Genomic DNA, 27,269 nt, shown 5'->3' on the forward strand with positions numbered 1-27,269 from the left:
GCATATAAAAATAACAGTGTTTCCCACTCTTGCAGAGCCTTTGCACTTCACAAACTTTCATAAGTTTCCTGATGGGGGGAAGAAAAAGGACACGACTGGAAATCAGAAAGCTGTATGCTCTTCTTAGATTTCTTCTGTGATCAGGAGAAAATCCGTTCATCGTGCTCCTTTTGCTTCCCAGTTTCTGTTGTTTTCTTGGATTTCTGTCACTTAAAAACCCCATATTTAATACTTTAGATAGAGATTTTCTGGTCTTGCATCTCTACGTGCTGCTGCTGTAAAAACAAAAATCTTTTCTATCATATATGCCAAAAGAACAGAGGAGTTACGTACCCTGGCCAAGACCTAAGAGAAAAGCTTACATCTCTTGATGACTAGTTTTGTCCTTTTTCCCCTAAGGAATGCCAAAACAGGGTACCTTGCACCCTGCTTTGATGCTTTGATTGAGTGGATGTGCTTAATAAGAGAAAATGTGTGCGAAAAGCAAATCAGAGTTAATTTTGTATATTTTCCTTCCACCATTTAACACATGAAGCTCCCCATAAAAGAGGCCTAGCATGCAATGACTCATGCATTATATAAGTAACTAAAACATTTTATAGTTTACAGAGAAGAGTGTACTTGCTCATTATGTGGATGAAAGGAGATTGCCGCATTTCAAATGACATGTATAATTTAGACACTTATTTCTAGGACTGTTTGGAACGGGGAGTGAAGAGAAACTTTAAAATGTTTGAAGTGACTTGAGTGCTTCATAGCTGTTAACGTGACTAGCAAAATACACAGACCAATAACTTTTAAGACTGTGCTAATGGAAGAATGGCTCTGAAACGCCAACATTTTTAATAATAACAGTATTTATTTTAAGACATAAGTAGAAACTAGTTTTTGTCAGTCTGTAAAAATCTGCAAAGATGTCATATTTTTTCTGCCACTAGTTATCTGTTGTGCCACCAAAATGGAAAGAGGAATGGGAAATAGTATTTCACGAGGATTAGCCACTCAGTAAAGAAAATGTCATGCCTGCTGCACTTGAATATTTTTGGGAGAATATTTCCCCCATCCTTCTAAATATTAGACCCCAACTATGAAATCCGAGCATGTAATATTCTGATTTAAACAGTGCAGAGTTCAGTCGAGTGAGAATTCAATAGCAGCATCCTGGCTGTGCATAGGGAAATATTCATGTAATTGTATTCGTTTTAGAAAGTTATGGTAATAGAAATGAGACATCATTTCTGAAATTTGGAAGCTGAGCAACCTCCAACTGCTACCATGTTGTGGAAATTATCTTCATACACTTACGTGCTTACATGCTTTAGTGAATGTGGAGCTCATTCAGAAAGCTGAATTCTGATTCTGTCGCAGTAGTCCCATTGATTTTTTTAACAAGACAGCAGCCTCTGTCTTTCATGGGCTGTTCTTGGCAGCAGCTAGATTTATGGATTCCTCCAGCAAATTGGGCCAGCACTTTCCCAGATCTGTGAATCTTTTAAGCAAATATAGCTGTTGGATACCTCTGGGCAATGACACTGTGGCAGGTTTATGTCCTAAGTTTTGAACCCCCTGTAGAAATTAATGAGATCTATGCCTTGTAAAATTCTCTCAAAACTGTTGCATTATTTATTTATATTCTGCTTCAAGGACAACACTTTTCAAGCCAAGAGATGACACAGAGGAGCCCCGGGCTGTATAAATATAGAATCTTTTTATTTTTTTGGTTAATAGATACAGTACAATTTTTGACTACATAAGAAAGCGTTGTTTTCAGTGCATACATTCTTCAGACAGACAGGAACAGGGCAGACAAACATTCCTTAGTGTTCTGAGCAATATGTGGCACTTCGTTTATCTTCTTCAAGTCCCCAGTTACTGGGTTTTCCCAGTTTTCATTAGCTGCTTTGACAGCTCAAGTTCTAAGGAAAAATGAATCGAGTAATAAGGATGTGCTGGCCCTTGTGGCCCCGGATTATGAGGCAGGACAATGGGACACTGCTCACTGTCCACCACACAAGTCTTCCTGTAACCAGTGCCCTTATGGCATCGTATTTGCTTGGGGTCCCAAATGACCCTGTCCAGTAAGTTTTCTTTTCTACATTAACAATAATGAAAACACCTGCCTCAAAGAAACAAGTCAGTGCCTGAGCTAAACGCTTCTTGCTATACAGTGACCAGGGGCAAATCCAGAAGTCCTCCATGAATTTTAATGATTTTTTTTTTTTTTTTTTTGTGGCACAGTATAAAAAACGAAAAATGGATCACAGGGTTTGGCCAATGCTATTTGTGGGGAGGGACAAAAGAAATATTGCTACCTTCTGTATTTTCCCTTCAGTTTATCATAAGAAAAAAATAGACTGAGCTGTGAGATCCTGGCCAACTCCATTCAGGAAAACCCACTAATGCTTTACCTTCTTACGTAGCTTTTTGCGAGTGATGTTTCCCTGCTAATATTTCCTGGTGTTGTCCAGTTGGTGCTGGTGGGAGCTAGGGTCTGCCAACCCAAAAGTTCGCCCTTACGGCTGGAACGGGGCCAGCTCGCCTTGGTAAAGCAAGGCAGGACACGGCAAGGCAGTGCCGATGCTCAGCGCGAGGGATCGTGGAGAAGTCATGAACACTTTACTGGCCAGTTAGAAGCTGCCATACCAACTAACATTCCTACAGTATACAAGAGCATAAATACAGGGAGAGAAGTGCCTGGCCACTATCCTAGGCAGTTGGCAAGCTGGCAAACTGCAGAGCAGTGTTGCTATTAGTGGAACGTCTCAGCAGAGCAGTTTCTACCTGCAGGCAGCCTTGCGTGTGTGTGTCTTCAGCACTCGGTGGGTACAAATGTGAGTGCTTTCACGGGAGGCTGTTACTCAGAAAGACTTTAGGTTTTGTCTGGCCTGCCGTGATATCCCAGGCAGATGGTGTGGGCCCAGCATCCTGCTCAGGAACCCCTTCTGGTGAGGACAGCTTGAAGGAAGCAAAGAGAAACCACATTGTTTGGGAAAGCACTAGGAGAAAGATGAGGTTCACATAGGTAAGACACCAATCTTTGTCTTGCTACAGATACACAACACTGAAAAATCACAAGAGTAAGAAGCTTCTGTCACTGAGGGAAGTATAGAGAGATGCTTCCAGGCACATCAGCGTAAACTAGTTTCCTGTGCCTATACTGGAAACATTTTTTATTTGAAAAAAGCTTACTTCAGGTTGTCTAGTTCAGCCTCTGCAAGAGCAGAACACACACAAAATAGCTGCGGAGTGAGTTCTATCCCTGATCTTAGTCAAAAGGCAGAGAAAAGCCATCAGGGGGCTGTGAAGAGCAAATAACCAAGAAGTACAGGAAAAGTAGAGCAAAGAGGAGGTAGGAAACCAGACTGCCAAAAATACCAGCCTGAACAGCAACATGCAGGTGAAGGCACTTTTCCTTGGAAGCCTACATGGCAGGGGCAGGGGAGAAGACAACACCTTTCTGTGGTGAGCTCTGACTTCTTTTGCCCTAATTCTTTAGGGTTACAAGAGGAAAAAAACAGTCAGAGTAAGCACCATTAAAGAAAACAAAGGTGCTTCTTGATACCAGCTACCACTGAGCTCAGTCAGGATAGGAAAAGCAGGTGGCTGACAAGAGTCTAATAAGAATCCCTGAGAAGTCTGAGAAGGAAGATAATAAACATCCTATCACTTACACAATTTGGCCCCTTCTGATACTCTAGCCAATACACCAGCCTTTAGTTAAAGCAGAGGCAGTGAAAATTCCTCCCCTTCACCTTGAGCTGCACGAAACACTCCCAGGAATGAGATAAACCTGCCAGATTCCTCCAGATCCCTGCTTCCTGATTGAAACTGAATACCATGGAGAGAAAGCGAGAGCAAGAGACACGAGAGCCAGGAGGAGACCTGCTGGGAAATGGCACTTGTAGGGTACTGTAAACTGGAGCCTGGCCTGCAAGCATTAGTGAAATGTTTAGTAAAGATATTCAACTCTGTTATGTCTGGTATCTTTTGACTAAAATGTTACAAATATTACCATATAAATGAATCACTATATTTGTTGCTATTGGGTAAACTATATACATCATTGTAAGAAAAGAACAATAATTAAATTAAGGGAGGAGAGAAAAAGACAAACAAAATATTAGTAAATAAAATAGAAAACATATGTTCAGTAATACTTTTAGGCAGTATTTTTGCTTGTTACATTTACCATAGGGGAAAAAACCTTCCACTCAAAATAAACGTTGGAAACACAGCTGCCCAAACATCAGTCACTTGCCATTTCCAGAACACCCCAAGGCCATGAGGACAGGCTTGGAGGGTGTCCTTGCTCTCCGAAGACATCGCCATCAATGCTGCTCAAGACAGCTGTTGATTTTGCCACTGCAGAGGAGCCCTGAGTTTCCAGCGGGCTGGCGATGCAACCAGTGCTTCAAAACGTGTCTTGAGCACACGCGCCTGCACTCTGCTTTCGCATCATCTCACGTGGAGCAAGACAGGCTGGTACACGTTACCGGGAGCCAGAAAGGTTCCCTGCTGCCAGTGTCCATCAGAGTGTCCTCTCGGGTCCCACTCAGGAAACGCCCTTCATATTCCTTGGGTTTTGAAGAAACCTCTACAGTTCATCCTTCATAAAGAGGAAAGACATTGTACTCGGCTCTCTTGGAAGCAGACAGTTCATGCAGCAGTGTTTCCCACTCTTTTTCGAAACAGAGAGCATAGTTGTGTTTTCTTTTTTCTTCCTATATATACTTACTTTAAAGTTTAAAAGCAAAGGTTTTTAAACATTGTTATCTTCTTACACTACATCACAAGGCACAATAACAAACGATCTCACACTGATGCCATTAACAGTAGAGCCAGACAAACCATATGCACATTTTTTCCTTTTTGCCACATGAATAAATTATTGCAAAAGAAGCGATCCATTATATGATCAGCGCTATAGATAGGTATTTTGCTATTTGATGAAAAACTGACCCAATGAGCTTTCTGTGGCTCATCAGACGAATTATCTCCCAGTAGTTTCCTCTGTTATTTGACCAGCCCCACTTAATACATAGGTACTAAAATACAAAGAAGTGCAAAAATGACCATAAAGCAACTACAGATCCCAGCTATCTACCAGGTCCACTATGAAGAAGGGGCTCATGACTTTCTGCAGGTGATTTCTTTAATGTGTCAAATCCAAAGCTGAGGAGAACAAGAAGTACAGTTCCCCAGAGCTGTTACTTCAGATGCTTTAGCATTCACAGTTAACATGGTATGGGGTTTGGAGATTTGTTTTCCCCCTTTGATAATACCTGAGGCTTTTGCTGTTTATTTCAATGCAACCAACTGTAACTGAGCTTCCAGAAATGTTGTCTTCACTGCTGTGAGGGTGTTCGGGCTGTCTTCACCAAGGTAAAATAACTTTTTGGCAAGTGTTGGATATTTTAGGAAAAAAAATAGTTTGTAATCATTTCAGCTCGTAATCATGAAGAAAAAGTCTTTCTCCGAAGAAGTCAAATCAGAGCCTCAAGTCTAAAAAGAAAAGAAAAGGGCTGTGCAGACCTTTGAAGAAACTGCACAGAAAGTCATATGCAGATCTAGGTTTATGACTTAGGAGCTCATAGGCTTGACTGCCAGTGAACATCTTTTTCATCTTTGCTTTTTATGCCTGAAAACTAGATACTTTACTCCTTCCTGTTTTTCTACCAGCAACTCTGGTTGTTTCCTAGCACATTAAACGACAAGGATAATGTGTTTAGTTGTGCAGCTGCAGGGAGTATGAGCAGCGCTACACGCAGGACCTGTGTGTACGTAGTGGCAGCCAGTCCCTGCCACACGCAGCCTGGGGTGGGGGATAACACACACTGAATTGCTCAGATGGGAGAAGTGGTGATCCCTCTGGTCTGACGTGATCAGATTGCAAAGAAAAGCTTTGAATTACTCATGAAGGGTTTAGATACAGAGGGCATGGCATATCACACTGGTATTTACCTTGGCAAGACAGTCGGAGACAAATGTGTGTCACATATGCTCACAGCTTAGCATGGGCTAGTGTAACCAAGATCAAACTGTTGGGCATCTGCCATAGAATTCAAAGGAAGTGCTTTTGGTTTTTTGTAAATAATCTGTGTCAAGAAAGGAAGGAGAAAAATGTTGCTATGCTGATGCCTCAAGGGTATATGTGCATGTGTGTGTAACTCTTGGTGTTGGTGTTTTCTGCACATTCACACAAATGTGTGCTGGGAAACGCTGGCTGCTTCTGCCAGAGAAGGTTCTTAGTTAATGCAGCGCTGATCCTTGCAGTCATTGCAGATGCATCCCCATCAAGGTTCCCTATTGCATGGATGTTAAATGAATTGTTGTTTGGACAAGGAGGAAACACGAGGAAACATTTCAGCACGTTGTGTGCCCTGCCAGCCCAAGAAACCAGCCTGCCTCGTGATACATGAACACTGGCTGCTTTCTGGGTGCTGGATCATTTTAGGAGTGGATCCTATTGGCAGTGGAAATTACTAAATCACAAATGGTAACAAAAATATTTTGGATTTCAAAATATTTCAAAAACATTTATGGAGGGTGAATTCCCAAGTTAAGAAAAATGCTTTAATTTCCGGGTTTTCTCCAAAACATTACAGTTTCTGGCTGTTGTTTTCAACTGATCCCTTACAACATCATACTAAACAATCCCTGCAGGATGTGTGCAGGACCAGCAGAATGAATCTTGTTTTCACAGCTAGCTTGAGATGACTCGTGGTGACTCTTACAGAGCTAATCTGCAAATGCCAATGAACAGTCCCAGCTAGGGAGGAAGGATGGAAATGCTCGGGGCTTACAGCTCCTCCTAATTACAATTCTGATAGAATTTTAATTTGCTGCATGTGTTGCAATAGGCCTTTAAAGATAACATGGAGGATGCTCATAAAGAGTTTCTGTTCACATCAGAGATGTGCCAGAAGAAACGTGAACCAGTGTGCTGTCAGATTTCCCTTCTGTTTTCACCCAGCCCCTGTACGGAGGCATGTAAGAATCTAGCATAGGTAAGAGAGGAGCAAGAGGCCCTGCCTCAGGGTGGGCTGATTACACCGGAGGTGCAGAGTAGTGAATGACGGAGTTGTAATCTGGAGGTGGGCTGTGGCACTCCAGGTTGGGATCCATCGGAAGGAGAACAGAGTCTTCCAGTGTGAAGTCCATGGTGTCCTCTTCAACCTGCACTGCTGGCTGGTATTTGACAGCCTCACGCTCGTGGTCAGATAATATGGATTCCTTGCTCTTGCTAACAGCTCTCCGCCTGTTGAGAACAAACAATACAGTATATTGACCCTGGCGCCACAAGTTGTTGTCTCCCTGTGTAATGAATAGTCAAAAGTATTTAAAAATACATACATATATAAAGCATTTCAATTTAACTTTGCAGCATCCTGTAAGACAGTGACATTTTACAAATTGGATAATAAAACTGAATTAGCTATTTCAAAGAACTCAGTGTAATGAAAATAGATTTACGAGAAAATCCAGGAGTCCTGATGCCCTTTCTTTTTAGCTTTGTACTTTTTAGCGTATTGTATATCTTAGTTGCAAATGCACCTGTCCTATACATACAATATTTTTCTCTCATTGTTCTGACACAGATCAGTAAAAGCCTGACTTTTCTGAAAGCAGAAATGAAGACTGACTTTTCCTGAAGTGTAATAAAGGATGAATTAATTAATAAGTCAGACTCCAATTTAAAATGATACTGAAAGCATTGTAGGGCAAGATCTCTCTCATATTCTCTAGCCCTTTAAAATTACTGAGCAGTACGCTAGTGAGGGGCAGTGCTTTTCAACGGTATAACTGCTGGCCTGTAACTGATCCTATTAAAGAGAGCCAGGTTTCATTTTCTGCTGTCTCTTCTTATTATAGGTGATCCAGGTGGTGGGAGAGAAGTGGCTTACATCGCACAGAGCAACATCAATGTTAGAAGTGGGAGAACCTGGAATTTGTATTGTAAGGTGACCTTGAGGAAGTGTCATGGAAGAAAAGGTACTTTCTCTTGTAGGCTGCCTTAAATGCAGTGTTTTAAGCCTGGTTTCTTTTGAGTAATTCGTTGAAAGAGGTTTGGATAATTTAGGATTGGTTCTGATAAGGATCCCAACCTAAGAATGGCTTTCCAACCTCTCCACTTTGCTTAGGATCCTTTATCATGCATCTCTTTGGAATGAGCCTCGCTCCCAGACTGATCACGTGCCTGGGAGAACTGAAAATCAGGCAGTGCTGAAGCACTTTGGGTATTTCACATGTGTTTAAAGGGGCATAAAGCTACATCATAATGACCTTAACCAAACCCAAATAATCAATACTCATCAAATGATTGTATTATTCGTTACACTTAATTTATTTGGACTGCTTCAGTGACTACAGTCCCCAGCAGCTCAGCAGGAATTCAGAGTGCTGGGTGCTTTACAAAGAAAGCAAAGCAGGTTCCTGCTCCAGTAAACATAAAACAGTAACTAAGAGACAGATGCAGTAACTGAAGGAAGGGGGACAAATATTGTGAAAAGGAGAAGTCAGTGATTCCAGACACCAGTTGTGTGTGCTGACATGTTTTTGTGGAGGTACAGCAAAGTACTGCTGTTGACTTAAGAGCAGGTTGATGCTGGGCATGACAGAATTGCAGTGGATACTGGGCACAGCTCCTCAACTGTGAAAGGATAAACATGACTTGCCAGTTGTGCTACTGTGACTGCAGAAGTTGTGTCTCTGAATCTGGAACCTGCCAAAAGCTTCCATTTTCCTATAAGCAGCAGCTGTTCTAATCTGGATGACAGAATTAGCATCAGTGCCTTCATTTAAAAAATTTCTAATTCTGAAAAGGTCAGGAGTGTGCATGGATAATGCAGCGCCTTGGCTAAGACAGAACACCAGTTTACCCATCTGTCCACAACCACATTTAACAGTCTCTAGTGCCCATCTGTAAATTATCCATCCCTGTAGTTCTCCTCTTAGGAAAGTGTGTGGAGTAGGTGATGCTGTGTATATCCTAGTCCATGAAGCTAGTCATTCGAAGCCAGGAGCTGAGATGTGCAGCCAAATTCAGACTTAACAAACAGCTGCAACTCCAGTCAGCTGCACTGGGAGATTGGCTGCCTCGTGGCTGGCTTGATTTGGGCGTGTGGCTTTCCACAGAATGTTGCATCTCCAGCTTGGTCTCCAGGAGGTGAAGCCAGGACCACCGAGTTGTAAGAGCCAGCTCACCACCTCTTGCCTGTCTAGAGTAAACTCGAGTTCTGTGACTTCTTAAATGCAAGTACATAGTTTATAGATGAAAGCTAATGTTACTGAGCTCTTAGACTTGCATTGGGCGTTGAAACCAACCTGTTGACTGGCGAAGCAGAAATTCTGAAATAAATAGTAACCCTGAGAGCTCCAACAAAAATGTAGCACACTTTGATTTCACAATCTAAGTTTTTCCTCTCTGTCCAGAGAAAAGCCCAAGTGGAAGCTTTTTCTCTGTACTAGACATTTGGCTGCTGGCTCTTTTTGCCACACACTTTCTCTATGGATAAATTCTTCCCTGGCTTCACCAACAGAACCACGATTTGCTTCTCTGCTTATTTATGTATTTTTATTCTTGTTGCTCAGTCCTATTGACTTGTGTCAGACAATTCCATGGATGCTCTGGCATCCAATTTGCCAGGTATTAAAGTTGTCAGTAGAGACAGGGAGAAGCTTGAAAGTATCTGTTTAACTTGGCCCCCAACCTGCATATCTCAGAGTGCTAGAGAAAAGAAATGTTATTAGGGTTTAGTCTGGCCACACAATAGGAAATTTTCAGACCCACATAGACTCCCAGTAAGAGTTCTTGTTAGGTTTCTGCCTCTCGAGGTCAGGATGCTGGATCCAGGAATGACTCGGTCTATCACTGAAATCATGCTGGTGTTTGAGAAGGACCCATAAATGCTGACATCTAATATTTACTCCAAAGACAGAAGGCTTTGACAGAAAGATGAGCAAAGACAGAAGATGAGTTAGGTCAGAAGAAGCAAATTTTGTCGTTAGCCATCTTATGGCAGACCAAAATGCAATTAACTTTAAAAACTACTCCTTTCATTCCAAATACGTTTCCTAAATTAAAGCTATCCAAGGGTCTTTGCATTTTTCCCTTTAATGCTCTATATTTACTGACACTTCAATCTGCTCTGTTCATACTCAGACGCAGAGAAATGTACATATGCTTCGACTGTATGTGGGAAAACTGGACTGCGGCTTCCCTTTTCTCTCTGTCCTTGAAATCTCATTTTTTTTACATAGAAACTGCCACACTGAATCAGACGATCAGTCCGTCTGCACCTTGCCTCTGGCAGTGGTCAGTACTTAATGCTTCAGAGGAGACCAAACCCCCTTTATGCTCTGAGACATCCTGTATAAGATAAAAACTTCTCCCTCAGCCCCACAGATAAACATTTTCTGACTGAAGTCATTAGATTTGATTAATCATACAATTATATAGCTACAAAAGATCATAATGGCTATGCAATTAAATAATTTTGTTAAAAGCCATTGCTTGGTTCAGTGCTTGTCCTGGCGTGGCATTACAGCACCCCAAAAGGTGTTTCCTGAGCCTGATTTTGCAGAACTTCTGAACGCTGCAGCTGCAGGAGGTGATAAAAGAGAGGGTCAGTTTTGATAAATCTGCTCCTAACTGTGAATGTGTCAGCCCAGCCCCGCGTGTCTGGCAGTGTTCTCAGCACAGCCCCGTGAAGGTGTAGGTGTGTGAATGAGGTGACGTTCAGCTGAAACACATCTGCCCACTGACCCCAGCTGGTCCCATCTGACACACTGCCCAACTCTTCGGTCGTCCCAAGAAGATGTACTACTTCAGGCAAGATAAGGCACTTGACTCCTCTCCTTCAGCAAGGGTTTTGCAAATTAGGGAGGTTTATGGGGGAAAGCACAAAAGCAATGAAAGAACTGGAGAAACCAGAGGTGGAGGAGGAGAAGAATGCAAACTGGTAGCGGCAAATGAACTGAGAACGACACTCCTAATAACCGGGAAATCCTGCAGCACTTCAGGATGTGTATCTGTCGTGTCCCTGAGCCCAGAGCCAGCGCTGCATTTGTGAGATTTCAAACCCGGTCTGGGACAGAGGCTCCTCCTAGGTGGAGAAACCTAACTGAAAGGCTGCCAGGTGAGTAACTAGGACCATACCCAGGAGATGGGTTAGCACAGCGCGTGTGCTCCATGCCACTGCGTGTATGCGCGGTGTCTGTGCGGGGCCCCGCTCTATTCGTGGCTCTCATGTCCCAGACACAAACCTGAACAAGTGCATTTTAGCATGGTGCTGTGGTGTGGGCAGTGAGAGTCCTTTTCAGTTCCCATTTTTACTGTGCTTTGTCAGAGTGTGTGATACAGATGAATTAAACTAGACGAAGGAAAACTTAGCCTGAATGTTAAGTAATCTTTCACAAGATTTTTTTTAAGTTTTCCAAATAGGGGCCAAAGTTGCTTAGAAGGTACCACAGAGGTTAATCCTGCAATAGTTAGAAAGCCTAAATGAGTTAATGAGATTTTTTCATCCTTCTGTATGAACCAGAGACTTCGGTTAGAGGTAGAAAAACACTGCAATTGCCAAGAAGGTGGCGGATCATGACTAGGGCTGTTTATTTTTATGTGAGAGGGGCAGTTTCCAATAGCTTAAACCTAAGGGTCGATAACTTAAAGAGGAGCACTGAGAGAGGTGACTGTAAGAAAATCTCCCTGTCCAGTGTGGGACTGCATTGCCACGTGCAGCACTTATTCCCCGTGCTGCTGAGCTGCTCTTACTGCTTTGCAATAAAATGCCCAAGTATCCTGCCCTGAGTAGAAAAACCTAATAGTCTATTGTGTCCATGTCGAAATTGTGGGCTTATTTGGAAACTGTGTTTAGGGAAAGATGAGAAATTGGGCTGAGCATTGCCAAGCAGAGCTGTTTGTCTCCTGACCGCATCTCATAACAACTTGTAGGAGCTTCAGGGCCCTGTAGCAGCTATCAGAGGTGTCTAATGAGGCACAGAGTAACAGAGATTAATTTTCTTTATTTTTTAGCAATGAAAGAAATAAAAGGGTTGTTTTTTTTTTCCCCTGATACTTTGACTGATGCAGTTTGCTTTAATGCATTCTGGACAGAGTACTGTGCAGTAGGAATTTAATCCTGGGTGCCCCTCTGGCTGTATCAGTGCGATCAGTAGTCTACTGGCAAGGAAAGCTTAAGGGGTTAGAATCAAAAATTCGTTGTTTTGTGAAACATTTCTAAACACAAAGCACATCTAGAATAAAGTTTTAAGAGGCCAAAGCCACCCGGTTATTAAGTATGCGTCCCCTTGCCTGTGTGGCAAAGTCGGTCAGCTATCTGAAATTCAAACCAGAATAAAAGCCTCTGACATCAGCTCCAGCACTCTAAAAGCAGTGAGATGAAAAGCACTGCAGTCAAAACCAAGCTGGAGTCCTTGCCACTATAAGCATATATTATAATTCTGGGGAAAAATTGGCTTGCATAACTCTCCCAGTAGGTACTGACTCAAAGTTCCTTGTATTTGGAGAGCTCAAGTCAGGTCATTGTGCAAGGTGCTGCGTGACACAATGCCAAGTACATTTGCTATCTCAGCATCTTCATCACGGCAGAAAAAGCTGCTGAAGCTGAGTTCTGCTGTGGAGCAAAAGTATTTCCATAGCTCATTTTTCTGAGATGTTGCAGAAGGTTTCTGGCCCAATTCCCTGGGTTGCATTGCTGGTGGGCACCTCGCATTTGGACGTGAGTGCCTGCTGCTCCCAAGCAGGATCACTTTGTTTCAATATTGTTGACTTGCCTTAGGCCCGTTTTGGCTTTGGCAAAGGCAGAGCCCTCGGTGATGTGATCTGGATGCAGCAGCCAGCGCCCTGAGCGCATCAGCTGAGCCTCAGTCAGCCGCTGTCATGGGCCTTGGCCAGATCCTGACAAGTAATTTCAGAGCAACTGAGGATAATTGGGTTGGGCGGGGGGAAAGAAGGGAGAGGGATGGAGGGAGGACAACGGAGCAGATATCAAACCTGTCAGAATTAAACCTATTATAGTTTTACCCAATAACTTAATTATAAAGGCTTTGGGAGAATTCGAAAGCAGTGCTTGGCAGTAGCCTGTTAATAGTATCAGATGAAACCTGACACAGAGTCATCTCGTCATGAAGTCCCCTCCCTGCTGAACGTGCTTCCTCGAACGCTAACTCCGGTGTCATTATCCAGGTCAGTCCTTCTGTCCCTCCTACAGCTACTGCTGTAGCTTTACACTGCAGCAGGACAAAATGCTGAGAGCTCAGAAATGCCCCGAGTATCGGATTCACCTCCAGTAAACTCTTGACACTGACACACCATGGTGTGTAGTGTTGCCAGATTTTAAACTTGACAGAGAAATGAATACAAGATAAATAAGCAGCAAGATTTTGGCAAAAATAATAAATGCAGCCACCCTGGTTTAGAAAACATGCTAAGCCTTTGAACAGTTTTGTTTTATAAAAGAAAGGCATTTGAAAAGGATCCAGGGTAAATGTTTTTGATAGGGAGAGATATACAATTAACAGGGGTGACTTTATCTCCCCTATTAAACCAGAGCTCGTCTCTGACCTCCATTAGCCATTTGGAGACTATTCCATATGCTTCTGAGGCTTGTTTTGCAAGTCAGCAGTGCAGAAGGGCCAAGGGGTGTCATGCCCTCAAACAATAGGGCATCAAGATGCTCTCCAGCTATGTAAAAAAATGTTATTTGTTCCAGTGATAGGCAAGGTTATACAAACAGCTGACAAAATAGCCTGCTCAGCTGGACCCCAAACACTTGGGGAAGGATCTGTCCAAGAAAAAGCACACCTCTGTCTGCTTCGAGGTAGCTGTGCTCCTGGGAATGAGGAGACAACAAACAGCTTGCCGCCCTGTTTGCTTTTATAGCAGACCTCTGGTAAGATGGATTTGTGGTCTGGCTGGCACAGCAAGTATCAGATAGCTCCTGGTGAACGGCATCCCGTGGAAGCACTGGCTCTAAGTGGGACAGCCCCATGTGCTGGGGGTCAGGCAGATATTCCCTGAACCCCACAGAGCGGTGTTACTTCAGTCACTCCCAGTGGGCCTGATAGCAGTTCAGAAGGTTTTCCTGGAAGTCTCAAAAGAACAGGCTGTTACGCAATTTTGGTGTTTCTGCCTGCATCTGGCTGGCTGTTGATTTTGTGATTTTCATCAGAAGGCTTGGAAAGGGGAGAGAGAGCCTTCCTCTTCCACAATTCCCTCCAACTATTTATCCAAGGGATGGAAACGCAGTAGGGGAAATAGCAGTCAGAGATGATTGACTGAAGCCTTTAGGACAAATCCTACCTGGGAGGCTGCTTGTGTGTGTGAATGTGCCGGACTAGTGTCAGCATGACATCATGCGGCAGAGAGGTAAATCAAACCAGGTAAGTATCCTGGCAATGCAGTTCCTGACATTTGAGCTGCTTTTTTTAGAGCTGGTGCCATTTGGTCTCCATAGCAATGCGTGGTGCTGTGCAGAAATCCTCTCAGCACAGACACATGGAACCTCATCTGGCTCTCTGCTAGTCCTGCAGCAGGTACGATGCTGTGACAGTGCCACACACCAAATGCCTCAAGGCTCTCTAGCCTGTGCTACGTAACAGTTGCCCTTTTCCTCTTTCTTCTCTTCTGCCATCAAACACACATAGCGTAATTTATGGTTTTAAGGCCTGATAAGGCAAGGCAAGTTTCTTCCATCTTGCTTTTCTCTTTGCATGAGGGAGTTGCAGCTCCTCTGAAATAGTCTTATATTCTGACTGTGCATTCCCATGTTCTCTCTCCCTTACTATGCAGAAATTGTGCTATTTTTTTCTTGTTGAAGAACAAGGAATTGCTCTGGTGGGGAAGATCATTGAATTTAATAAAGAGAAAGCCAATAGATATCTCATCAATACATTTCAGAGAAAACTCTAGGTAATTCAGTTAAAATCTAATTAGCTTACTTAACTGAACAGACACAGAGATCCTTGCTATAGAATTGTTTTTTAAAAATAGTTCGGGTTGCTAATCTTTGAAATTCCACACATTGACATCTGAGTCAGTAAATGGATTACTATTGCTATTACTCTTTTCTAGGAAGGTAAAAACGGAGAAGACCAGTTTTACCACTGGGTCTGCTCTCAGTCTCTACCCAAGTGCTACAACAACATAAAGAACTATTAGCTAAGAAGGCATCTGCTTTTGTTCTGTGATGGTCTGTGCTATGAATGGATAACATACATCAAACTTTGGCATAGCCTCTGTTTGTAAGACAGATCTGAAAAATGCAATTCATAGAATCCTGTAGGTGGTAGGCTTAAAGGTAGTATCCCCCCGCCCCCAGTTCTCTGGGGGACTGTCATCATAGCAATGAAAAAACAAGTGTAGAAATCACAGTTCTGGTAAATGTCCCTTAGACATATATATTTATACTCTCCTTTACTAAACATTGCTTCTCAACTTTTCTCACATCTCATCAGATGCAAAACTGCCAGTCCTGTATCTAAAGTCTACTTGACTTTTTTGAAAAGAAAAAAAAAAAAAAGAGTTAAATTGATTGATAAGACATTATGTGCTCAAAGCTGACGAAATGAGTTTTCATTTTTGTCACATGAATCAATTAATTGTGTTAATTATCCTTCCGGTAACATACATTCGACAATACTGCCATCCTTACAGAGACCTGGAAGTGTGTTTTATGTTCAGCTTCTTTTTGGAAGCAGTTTCCATCATAGTTTCTTTTATCTTAAAATACATTAACTGTTACCTGTCTGTTACAGTATTGAAACCCAGAGTTGCTTCTCCTTCTGGCCTGTTTACATTGTGTAACAGTTTCTCTTTTGGAATTGGAAACAAAATTGGAAACTTTGGAAGCATTTTTCTGAATGGAACACTGATTTCCAAAGAAATAAACAAAAAGTACTCAGTACTCACGCTAGCGCCATGATCCCATAGGGCCAGGAACGGATTTCCAGCCTCTTTGGGCTTTTTATCTCATCTGACGTCAGCACCATCCCACTGTCTGACTCCTGTGTAGCAAAAGGAAGAGGACATCAGCAGAGTGCCGACTGATGGTGACAGCATGGAGCACTTTCGAATTAGAAGTGGTTTGCCAAGGGGAGAGCGTGGAGAAGGGTCAGACTAAACCAGTATTAAAGTCAGTGGAGAAAGAAAGTCAAGTATCTAGTTAAAATAACAAATTCTAGCTATTATTTTGCGCTGATGCAGCTTTGGGGCAAGTCGATAGAACTTCATTTATCCAATTATCTCCAGCTACAGAGCAGGTACAGTTCTTAGGGAGAGACGGCCAACAAGGTGGTGTTACATTGCAGTGCAATGTACTGCTGCTTGCGGACTGGAGTTCAATGTAGGAGCTACCAGCTGTTCCACGTGATTGCAAGATCATGGATATTATCATGTAGAATGGAACACCAGCCCCAAACCTGCAAGGCTTGTGTTTGCATCGGAACTTTCAATTGCATGCTATTTAATGACACGCTTAGCACAGAGATATGGCCACGTGGTATATGAAATTAAGCCCGTTCCTCCAAATAGTATCTTATCAGGGCCAGTTTCATCAGCTTTTAGCCAGCTGCTCCTAATAATGATGCTGTTTAGCCTGAGAACATTTGCCTTTTTTTTATGATGGTCATTTTTAAAAAAACTGTTTTAAATGTACATTAATGTACCAACATGTAGCTGTTGTAACACTGAAAATGCCTTTTGTTGTTGTTGTTTGTATTTTGAAAATGCATTCTTGAAATGAACATATCAAAAACCAATTTGACATTTTCAAACCTGAAATTGATATTAAGTAGGCCATCTGGATATCATCTAGATAGGACAGCTGAGACACAGGAATGGACAGAAGTTCATAAAGAATATATCCAATAATACTGTCTACGCTCATCAGATAAAACATAACTTAAATACCTACAAGAAATACACTGTATATTAGAAACAGATATATTTAGGGGGGAGTGGATGTTCAGTATCAGTTTGGCAAACCCAGATGTCTTGCAAGAATATGTAGCCTAAATGGCTAATTGTGCTTGAGTTATGAAATGTTTGTGACCTATCCCACAAAACTATCTTGATTAGATTTAAAGTGGAGGTTGTGATGCAGCTGCACCTAAAATTGAGTCTCAAGGTTGTGATTAAGATCAAGCTGTTATTGTGCTAAGTGCCACACCAGTTCACAGACGTGTACAGTCCTTGTTTTAAGTAAGTTTCAAAATATTAAATATCCCGAGGGATTTCTTTGCATTTGAAATATTTCCTGATGCTGGAGAGTTGCACAAACAACATGTTGTCTATCAAAATCGAGAAAGCAAAAGACTTCAGCATGGGAAGTGAAACTGTAGTTACCTGTATTTTATCATTCAATCTGACTGAAACAGAAAAAATAAAAGCAAAAGCTTTTTAATAAATGTTTTGGTAATATATCAGTTGTTAATAAAATCAGTTCAGAAACTGCTTTTCAATTTATAAAGTAAAATCTTAAATTAATTAGAATCTGTCAAAAACTTTTGTCAGAATTTCTTTCTGCTTTTTATCTTTATTATTTCTCCTTAAAATATGTGGTCTAGAAATAATTCATCTGATTACTGCTTTTCATTCTGCTTACAGAAAAATTGTTAGAAAATCTTAGCAGAGACTACAGAGAAGTAGCACAATTGCAGGAAGGCGTGGCAGAGCACTTTTAGAGTTCCTGGGCAACTATTTGAAATAATGACCAAACCAGTATTCATGTCTTGGTATTTAAGATAATTACAGTAATCTAAGTACACTTAATTAGTCCAAAAGTAGATCACATCACAATTTCACTTTAAATGATTCCCATTGAAATCTCACTTTCACTTCTGATCTGTTAATGGATTGCCCTTTTTTTGAAGCTTTTCTCCCTCCATGTAAGGACTTTAAAATGCCAAGAAGGAGCATTTAGGAAAGTAATGCTCATGCTGGCAGCAGTAATCACTTACTGATACCACATCTATCTACTAAATGTCTTTGCGTGATTCAGAGGGACAGATTTTTATCCTGCAAAAGGAAAGATGCAAGAGGCAGGGAAAATGCTAAGCCTTCTAATCCCTGAGATGCACTGATAAAGGCACAGAAATTACATTTGGCAAAATACTGGGGAATAGCGGGCATCGAGGCTGTGCTAAGAAGGGAACAGACGAGATAGATGTTCCGTTTGTCAAGGACCTGAAATATGTCCAGGACAGGTTGTAGCTGGAGACTTGACCCTTCCCAAGGGAGCTGATTTGAGGACGGGCTGGCTGCTCAAGGGGGAGCGGTAGCTGGAGGGTGTGGGACTGTTCCCTGAGCAGCTGAGCAGACAGACTGACGTGTTCCTATAAAGCTGCACGCGTCCTTCTTTCCTGTTTCTGCTCCTAGCCAGCTGATGCATGCCTTCTTCCATTTCTGTCCAATTTCTTCCATTTTCTCTCTGCTTCAAACATGCATTACGAGGGGCTGTCCGTAGTGACATAGAATCACTGAGTGCATGTGGCACTGCAGCCCACGGGTACTGAACTGTAGAGGACATTTATGAGTTTTGTTTAAATAAGGAAGTCAAACAGAAAATAACCTCCACCTTTGGAAACTGTAATTTCAGGGGAAGGCAACAAGCTGAACCATCATTGCACAATGAAACAGGCTTTTGTTTTCCACTGGAGTGCAAATGAAACCAATACCTGCCCACCTGCAGAGAGCCATTAAGCTAGCAAAAAATATGTCCACCTAGGGTGGGGAAAATCCAGAGTAGAAGCCCTTTGAATCAAGTAAAGCAGGATCTTGAATCTTGGTCTTGTCTTTCCTGAACTAAGCACCCTCAGCAGCAAGTTATTGGCTGTCTCAGGCAGCCAGAATCTCTTCTGGACACATTTCCTTCAAAAGGGGCCCTCTCAGTGAGCTGCCATTTTCTTACAGGAAACAAAACCAAAAACATGCTGAAATAAATTCCTGTTTAGCTGTAAGGTAAAGCTCCTTAACCTGATCAAAGCCAGGATAATCATGCACAAGCTTCTCTTTAAATTGTTTGTCCATCTAAATACATGTTCCTCTGTTGTCACACAGACCTATGTGTGAGATGCTAGGACCAAATTTTCTGATTGATTTAAAGCTTTTTCTTACCAAACACATTTCAAAAGCTCTACTGTTTGTGGTGCTTGTGACAAGTGATCTGTGAACCTGCTGGAGAAGGATGCAATCACCTCCCTTACCTCATGTATCACTTTCTCCTTTTCCACTGGCACCTCATCAAATGTCTTCACACTCAGTGGTCGCTTCTTGCTGTTGTTACTGAAAGCAAGAAAGTTGAGGGGTCAGCATAAAACCCAGGTTGGTAACTCAGTTAACATCCCTGACACGGCTCAGTTTCCCATACCAGTCTTCCTTTTTCTTCTTTTGTAACTAACAAGCGATGCCCTGGCAAATGCGCCTGTCCAACTCCTTTAAAGCAGCCATACGGAGAGAGGACAACAAACGGTGCCCAGCTATATCAGATCTTTATTTCTCTCTCTCTGCCCCTCACCCATACTCGCCCATATATTTTTCTTACCCAGTTTCCACTGCGCTCCAGCGATTGACACAGTTGTTCAAATTTTCTTCCACGGGGCAAGTTTTGGCATTAGACTCTCCATCGGGGCACAGCGTGATGTTCAGTGGGATATAGTCTTTACCATCCTATATAATAAATAACACAAGAGAACACAAAGCTGGTAAAATCCATCTTCTACAGCATCTCAGATGTTAAAGGTTATCATATGAAACAGGGCTTTACACTGAGACAGGAATGTATTTTATTTTAACTTTATGATGTTTCTGTAAGGTGTTCACTGATGTTCTTCACAACCCATGTAAGTTAAAATGTGTAGCTTTCTCCAACATTTACTGCATAGAAGGCTTTGTATGAGGAAAATGGTTCACTTCAGGTAATCTATGACATAAAATGGCTGAATATTGTCTGTAGCTTTCCAGTTAAACCTTGTAAATGTCCCTCCCAGATGGCCCTGCAGCGTCTTGTTCCTGGGGGCCAGTCTTGGGGACAGCTCAAACCAAGTTTAAGCCACATGTCTGGGAGAAGGGAGGGAGTGGCTGGAAGTCACAAAGTCCCCAAGGCTGATGCAAATTGAACAGAATTTGGAATTGATAAAAGAATATTGTCTTACTTATGGACTTTTTGCTTATCTGCAACTTAAGGAGTTGCAGCGTAGTAAGAGCCATTCCTTAAAATGGTAGCCTTAAAGGATCTTGTTTCTTGTCCTTACAAGGAATTGCTACAGCAAGTTTAATGGAATTCAGGTCACATCTTAATAAACTCTGCATTGTCCTTTACACCACTGTAGAAATCTTCAGAAATGACTAAGTCTTAAAACTATTTGTGCAAATTTCCCTTTGCTTTCTTATTTCTTTTAATTCTGAGAACCAATTTAGTGCCCTATTCCCTTGCCATGATTTTTATGTCTCGTTAATTTACTTTGGTTCCAGGATAAAACTCACAAGCTCTTCATATTGCAAACTGGGCCCTCTTCAACTTAGCTTCACTAAATTTGTTTACAAACAGGAAGGAGCTGGAGGGGAGTGTTTGATTTCTTCTTAAATTAAATTGACAGTTACATAACTGGTCTGGTTGCTTTTAGTGAAGAAGGAAACCGATTGAACTATTACGAAATCAATAATTATGTAATTGACTTTCTGAGCTTTAAACTACATCCTTTTAAAGCTCCTAAGAGCACTGATGAACATAAGCTCAGAAAATGAGAGAGAAAGTTCATACCAACTGGCAGCTTACTATATTGGAATCTAATTAGAATTGTGAGATAAAGCACCATTGTTACTCTAAGGGGCAACTGAGCCTATTTTTTAATTAATGTACCGTAAGTTTCTCTTATTAGGTATGGATAAACGTCTGGTTTTGAACTATAATCCCCTTTGAATAATTAACATTTTATTTACTCATTCCAGCAGCCATATTCCTTGCAACCTCTGCTATGAAGCCCAATCTAGTATCACTGCTCAGCATAGTCCGTGCTTGTGTCCAAGTACATGTATGGCCACACGCAGCCACACCTATACAGGTACACAGCCATTGAAGAAAGAGTTGTATTGCTCTACCTGCTGCACATTGGCCTGAAGAAGATCTCCTAAACGCTCCACAAGCTCCGTGAAAGTAGGCCTCTCTGTGGGCACTCCGTGCCAACAATCCAGCATCGTCTGGTAGCTAGAGAAAAACCACAGGTGTTAAGAGAAGGATAAGAGCTTGCTCCCAAACTGTTTCTTTCTGCTACTGCTTGTTTTGGTCATCATATAGGTAGTTTGGGATTAAGACACATTCAGATCTCCATATTCTGCAATTCTACTCTAGTTTCATGTGGAATGTTTTTTCCATCCATATTTCCATGTTTCAAATAAGCCTGTAGGCTTTTTGTTTTCACCTAACTTTAAACTTGACCGATAGGCCCCACTGATGTTGCTGAAATAAGTTGTAGTTACGAATGCCTAGTTCCTGTCTCAGATTTGGAAATAAGTCAGACACAGCAGTCTCCTGAGCTGAGATCCATGAACTGCATCTGACTTGGGAAGATCTGTTAATTGTGTTGTTGGCAAAGGTCAAGCTGATTTGGTGTTTCGTTAGAATTCATCTTTGGTACCAGGATACCCAAGGCATGCACAACTACAATGTTTCTGAAAACAAAATGCAAAATATGTAGCTGTCATGCGATGAGGTCCCCTTTCTCCTCCACGCTTCAATACAATCTGCTTCGTGAGGCTTGAATGACATGTAGCAGCTCTCAACACAAAGCCAGGAGGCCTTACACTTCTGGAGTGGAATATTCTGGAGATCGCATCCGCGTCCCTTCTTTGAGCCGTCGGCAAAAGTCCTCATCTATCTGCACTCCGGGGTATGGTGAGGCACCTGATGGGAGAAACAAGGAGGAGGCTCCAGTGATGTAAACACACATCAGTGATATCTGCTGAAAATTCAAGTTTACCTAGGCTCTGACAGCAAAAGAAGCTAGAACACAGAAGGGGTTGGGATTTCAGCCATGCTGCCTCCTCTGAATTTGTAATACAGGCAGGGCCACTCAAATGTTAGTGTGAAACCGGGAAGAATAGCTTGTGGCAACTGTAATTGAGAGGTAGGCTTCTGGAAAGGGACTGGTAGTAGCAGGTTAACTTGCACAAAAGCCATCAAAAAGGAGATTTATTTCACATTCCTGTGTAAATAGTTATCTTCAGAGAAATAATCAATGAATCTGCTTTCTCTGCAACTAATGAGAGAATGGGGGCCTTTCAGAGGTTGTGATCTTTGTTGTATGACATCTGCATTTTACAATGCGCCATGAATAAGGGGAACGGACATATAATTTGTGAAAGTGCTCTGGCACCTGAGTAATCTGGACCTCACAGGTACAATTTGAGAGATGTCTGCAGTGAAGTTTGAAAGGTTACTGAACCTATTGTAGATCTACCTGGAAGATGTGTAAAATTTCCTCCCTCCCTCCTCAGCAAAGGTTTCAGATGTAGTACAACCCTTGTCTTTCACATTTTGGCATCCTAGAGGCTGGATAGTGAATTTGGAAGAAAATTTAATCAAGTTCTAACACTGGGGATTGAATGGAATCTGGATCTGTATCCAGCCCTCAAGGGATCTATATATGATTTACAACATTCCTGCGTATTTATTTCCTGTGTATTTTTCCCCAGTCTGGAAACATCATTGTGTGCTGTGCACCTGGGGGCACAACAAGCCCAGCAGAAGTCTTTTGGAAGAAGGCAGTGAAGAGGGTGCCAAAATGTGGCTGTTTCCAGAGTTATTCTACTTTGTGAATCTGACCGCTCAGTCTGCAAAACTACGCACTGGGGGACAAAAATCCTGGCAACTTCCTAAGAGAGCATCTCAACACAGCAAATAGGTTCCAATGACATTCAAAGCTCAGGGACACTTAGCCTCAGCACATCTGAAATGCCTTTATTGCAAGTGTCAGAGCACAGCATCAAGAGTGTTTCCTGAAGTTATGTAGATTAGAAATAGTCAGGAGCATCATTTCTGCTTCGCATCTTGAGTTTCCTTCCTAGTTTTGTCTTTGGCCTGTCATTATGATCATAATAATTGCTGACAAGGATTAGTCTTGCAAATACAGTGATTGGGACTGAGACCTTGAGGGCAACACAGTGGAAATGGGGAATTCCCATTCAAGATCAAGAATTCCACTTGATCTGGCAATCTGAGTTACTTTTTCTTGATAACGTCATTGACCTTCTCAACAGCAGTGTGTTGGGGTGAGCAAGTACAGGGAAGGCAATTGCGAATTACTTTTGATTGCAAAATCTTTTGGTAGTTTACACGTTGACTACTGCTGGCCTCCTCCTAGCTGCAGGCAGCTCAGATCTTAGAAGGGAGGAAATCTCCCTTTCCACCTCCATGCACTTCGTCTGAACTACGTAATAACTCGGGTTTGGGATGCTGAGACAGCTTGGAAGAAATGTAGGCTGAAACATATGGTAGAAGGCCTAAACATGATGTTTTCCTTAGGGGAAAATCTGTTTCAAAATGCTCAAAGATGTGGCATGCATTGGATATAGTAGCACTCTTTTGATCTTGGTTTTATTTTAGTAGGATAATAAGATGCTGATATTATACTACCAGGCACCGCTTGTTTATGTAATTACATCTGATTGCCTTTTGAACACTGCACATTTAAATTCCGAGGGACGACAGCATTCTGCAGAGTGCCATGTGAGTGCCTTCCCCATGTATGAGAAACTGCTGGCACTGCCTGACGTGAGCCGTGCTGACCCCATTTAAATCAAGCAAACCCCAGTGCAAACCCAGTCCCAGATCAACACTGGCAGCCCCTCCAGCCCTGATTTCCTGCGTACCACCGACATGGGGCAGGTCTGCCAGCCTTTCTAGGGGAAGCGTATCGTGCTTCATTCAACTTCTGACCCTGACAGCACCCCCACTCAAACCAACTGTGCCTTTTGCTAATCTCTGTCTGCTCCTTGCTTGCAGGGTGCTAAGCCTGTGGAACCCAGTAAAAAGCAGTGGTTGTAAGTGGGAGCCAAACACACCCTGTAGCAACGACAAAGAACTTTCCATCCCTTGGCTCTCAGTGATCTGTAAAACTTTTATATAAGAGAGTTCAATCAGTGACACAAATCCTTAATTAAATATTTATCATGTGAGCGGCAGATGTGAATAGTGCCAAGCCACAGGCATGCCTGGATGATCTGCATGAAAAACCCTCTTAGAGAAAACCACTTGGTTTTGAATCTGTGCCACGGACTGAAGAAAGTAGTTTGTGATCTACGTCACAGGGAGGGCAGAGGCTGCCCTGCGGATGGCAGCCCTCGGAGTAATTGAGTAAATTCCCCTCAACTCAGAAGAGGACAGCCCATTGTTCCAAGTGAGCACCTTCATTAAGAAAAGAGGCCATCTAAGATGAAAAGCAAGCAGATAAATGATTTTTTTTTTTCCCAACAGTTATAAATAGAGATGAATTTCAGTGAATATATTTTAATTTTTATTAGTCTTAGGTATTAAAGGCCAGATGACCCGAAGTTCACATCCGTTAAACACTGCCAGGACCTTTGGGAATGGCATAACTAGTTTGCCTTATGAAGTGGGCCTGGCCACTCATTGCTATTCAGCTCATTCGCTTCCTTGGAGATGCGCAATGGAGAGACTGTCCCCTCGGAGCGTGTCTCTGCATGCTAATGCTAATAATGCATCTTCTGTAATCATCTGTCAGAGCTGGGGCATGGCTCCTGCTTCTGGAGCTTCATCTTTCTGTGGCTCTTCAAAACACACGCAGCAGGTGATGCTGTTACAGAGCCATGAAGTGTTACACTGAAGTAACAAAGCTGTAAATAAATAGGACTGAACTCTGGGGAAAGCAGCACCTGCCACTTGTTTTAACCAGCTGGGTGTGAACTTTCTGGTTTGCATGCTGATATAAACTAGAGAAAAGTCCAAATCAAAGACTTGGACTGGAACCAGGTTGTGTTCCTTGCTAACAGCCCTGAATAAAGCTCAGGTTAGAAATAGCTCCAGACTTTGCAGCCAGGTCTCGACTTGGCATCTTGAGCCTAATCATTAACTGCAGCTGATCGGTGGACCAAAGGTGGCAGATTACAGTTAGCTTTAAGATTCAGCAGCTTAAGTTGACAGTGCTCCTTGTTTTCTTTTGTCTGCGAATGCTGATCAGGAAGCCAGAGCTGGCATTCCTGAGTTCCCTCAGGAAAGCAGGACTTGCCACTCCGCAAGGAGAATTTGAGAGCAGTAAAATCCCACTGTCTGCAAGACTGCTTGTCTAAATTTCAGGGCTTTATCTGCTGTACAGTAACCAGATCTTAGTGAGGCTGAGATTTCTAACAGTACCAGAAGATGAAATCTGCAGTGTATAAAGAATGCTCTTACTATTTTTCTCAAAAACGTTGTGGCTTGCAAATGATATGGCCAGAGAAGTATGCATTTACCTGTCTGCTGCCAAAATGCCTTACGCAGAGTCTAGCACTGCCTGGCTTTCATATCAACCTGATGGCAGCTCTTGCCAATACATTTTTCGTACTTAAAATCTGACTTGGATTTTGTGGGGAAGATAACCAAGCTGGGATAAAATGTCCTGTGGGCAAACTCCCTTGGGTTTCCTGGTCTGCCACCAGCAGCATCAGACCACTGTGTCAACAGCGGTGTAATCCCCTGCAGCCTCTGGGCTGCGTGGTTTCCTGAAGCAGCTGGCTTAGGGGAAAATACGGTTTGATGGGGGAACTTTTTCATTGCTCCCAAAGAAATATTTCACTCCTGAGCAACAGAGGCTTGCATTATCACAGTGCTCTGTTGGTTTCAATTACTGCAAATGTCAGGTCCAGTGTTCTGGATTTGGTTTATTCCTGCTTCTGCTCCCTGGTATTCACTGTTTTCATGTACTTTGCCAGATGCAATTCTCATTGACTTCAGCCCAGTGACTTTATTTTACACCTGATAGGCACCGCACAATTGTACTAACAGGAACAGAAACGTGGCATCACCTTACCATCTTTTGTTAACAGCTTTTCATAGCAACAGAGCCGTAAATTAGGGGGAAAAAAAAAAAAGGTTTTAAACCATTCTTACCTAGGGAAAATATTTCCCATAGCAGCACTCCAAAAGACCATACGTCACTCTGTGTTGTGTAAATTTTATCAAAAATAGCTTCTGGAGCCATCCATTTGAGTGGAAGTCTTGCCTGAAAATGCAAAAGACAGAACACGTTGCCAGAAGTGTTGTTAGTGATCTGCTCAAGTCCTGGGGGAATACAAATCTGAGATCAGCATTTCAGGTTTCTTCCACTTACATCTCCTTTCCGTACATAGTCAGGGTCTTTGTAAATATCCCTGGCTAGTCCAAAGTCACAGATCTTAACCACGTTGTTCTCTGAAAGAAGGATGTTCCTTGCTGCCAAATCCCGGTGAATGCACTGTGAAGGAATGAAGACAGGCAAGATCAGAGCCTCTGCCTGGACAACACGCCTCCGCTAGAGCTGAAAGCCTGAGACCTCCTTGGGAAGTGGAAAGGTAAATGAGTTTTTGTTGCCAAACAGGTTGAAGAGAAAAAGAGAAAATAACAAACCAAGCATCACAGCTAGTTTTCAGATTTTTCTGTCTGAAGTAACTTCCAAGGTTACAGTGAGCCTAAGGGAGTGCCATTTTCCAGTTAATTATTCTGTGCCAAATCTGGGAGAGATCAGAAAGCAGCTGCAGCCATATTTGCACGTCAGTGAGCAGAAGTGTGTGAGACTGCAGTAGTTTCACATAGGCAATTACTGTTTGGTGTGTACTTTGGTCTGTATATTACATTAGATTTACACAAAAAGCAGTCTTTCTACAGGCTGCAAACATACATTTTTTTTTCTTTTCTATGCAAAAGAGGTGCTGACTTTGCTGATGTTCTCCAACATAAGTGTCATGCTGAACAAATAGTGGAGTACTCCCTCTTCACTTTTCAGTAGTGCTTTTGTTGACCACACCAGCAGGATCTTTCTCTACAAGAAACCTTTCTGCATTCATTTAAGAGGCAGTTCTGCAAATGGTCTTACAATCTGCATTCGCTCCTGTCCCTGGCCAAGAAGATGATAGATATTCCTTCACAACTCCTTCAGTGCTGCTGACTGCTTAACCACTAGAGCTAATGTGATCTCTGACACTTTATTACAAAAGCAAATAGCAGATTGCACAGGCTCAAGAGCATATTTGGATTTCTTCATATCAGATGCCCATGACT

General features: G+C 42.3%; 1 protein-coding gene across 2 annotated transcripts in view; it reads right to left on the reverse strand.

Moving 5' to 3' along the window:
- Positions 1 to 1,689: 1,689 nt before the first annotated feature.
- Positions 1,690 to 27,269, reverse strand: part of LOC311213779 (vascular endothelial growth factor receptor kdr-like) — a 131,131-nt gene continuing 105,551 nt past the window's right edge. For both annotated transcript variants that reach the window (XM_084294012.1, XM_084294011.1), the window contains exons 23-30: positions 26,344 to 26,466; positions 26,124 to 26,235; positions 21,821 to 21,920; positions 21,119 to 21,224; positions 19,563 to 19,687; positions 19,225 to 19,303; positions 15,932 to 16,026; positions 1,690 to 7,258 (exon numbers count right to left, since the gene is read on the reverse strand). In XM_084294012.1, the coding sequence (XP_084150138.1) occupies positions 7,048 to 7,258; positions 15,932 to 16,026; positions 19,225 to 19,303; positions 19,563 to 19,687; positions 21,119 to 21,224; positions 21,821 to 21,920; positions 26,124 to 26,235; positions 26,344 to 26,466 (951 nt within the window). In that variant the 3' untranslated portion in view covers positions 1,690 to 7,047. The remainder of the gene's footprint in view (positions 7,259 to 15,931; positions 16,027 to 19,224; positions 19,304 to 19,562; positions 19,688 to 21,118; positions 21,225 to 21,820; positions 21,921 to 26,123; positions 26,236 to 26,343; positions 26,467 to 27,269) is intronic.

This window comes from Netta rufina (genome assembly GCF_964035555.1).
Source record: "Netta rufina genome assembly, chromosome: 12".
Taxonomy (NCBI): domain Eukaryota; kingdom Metazoa; phylum Chordata; class Aves; order Anseriformes; family Anatidae; genus Netta; species Netta rufina.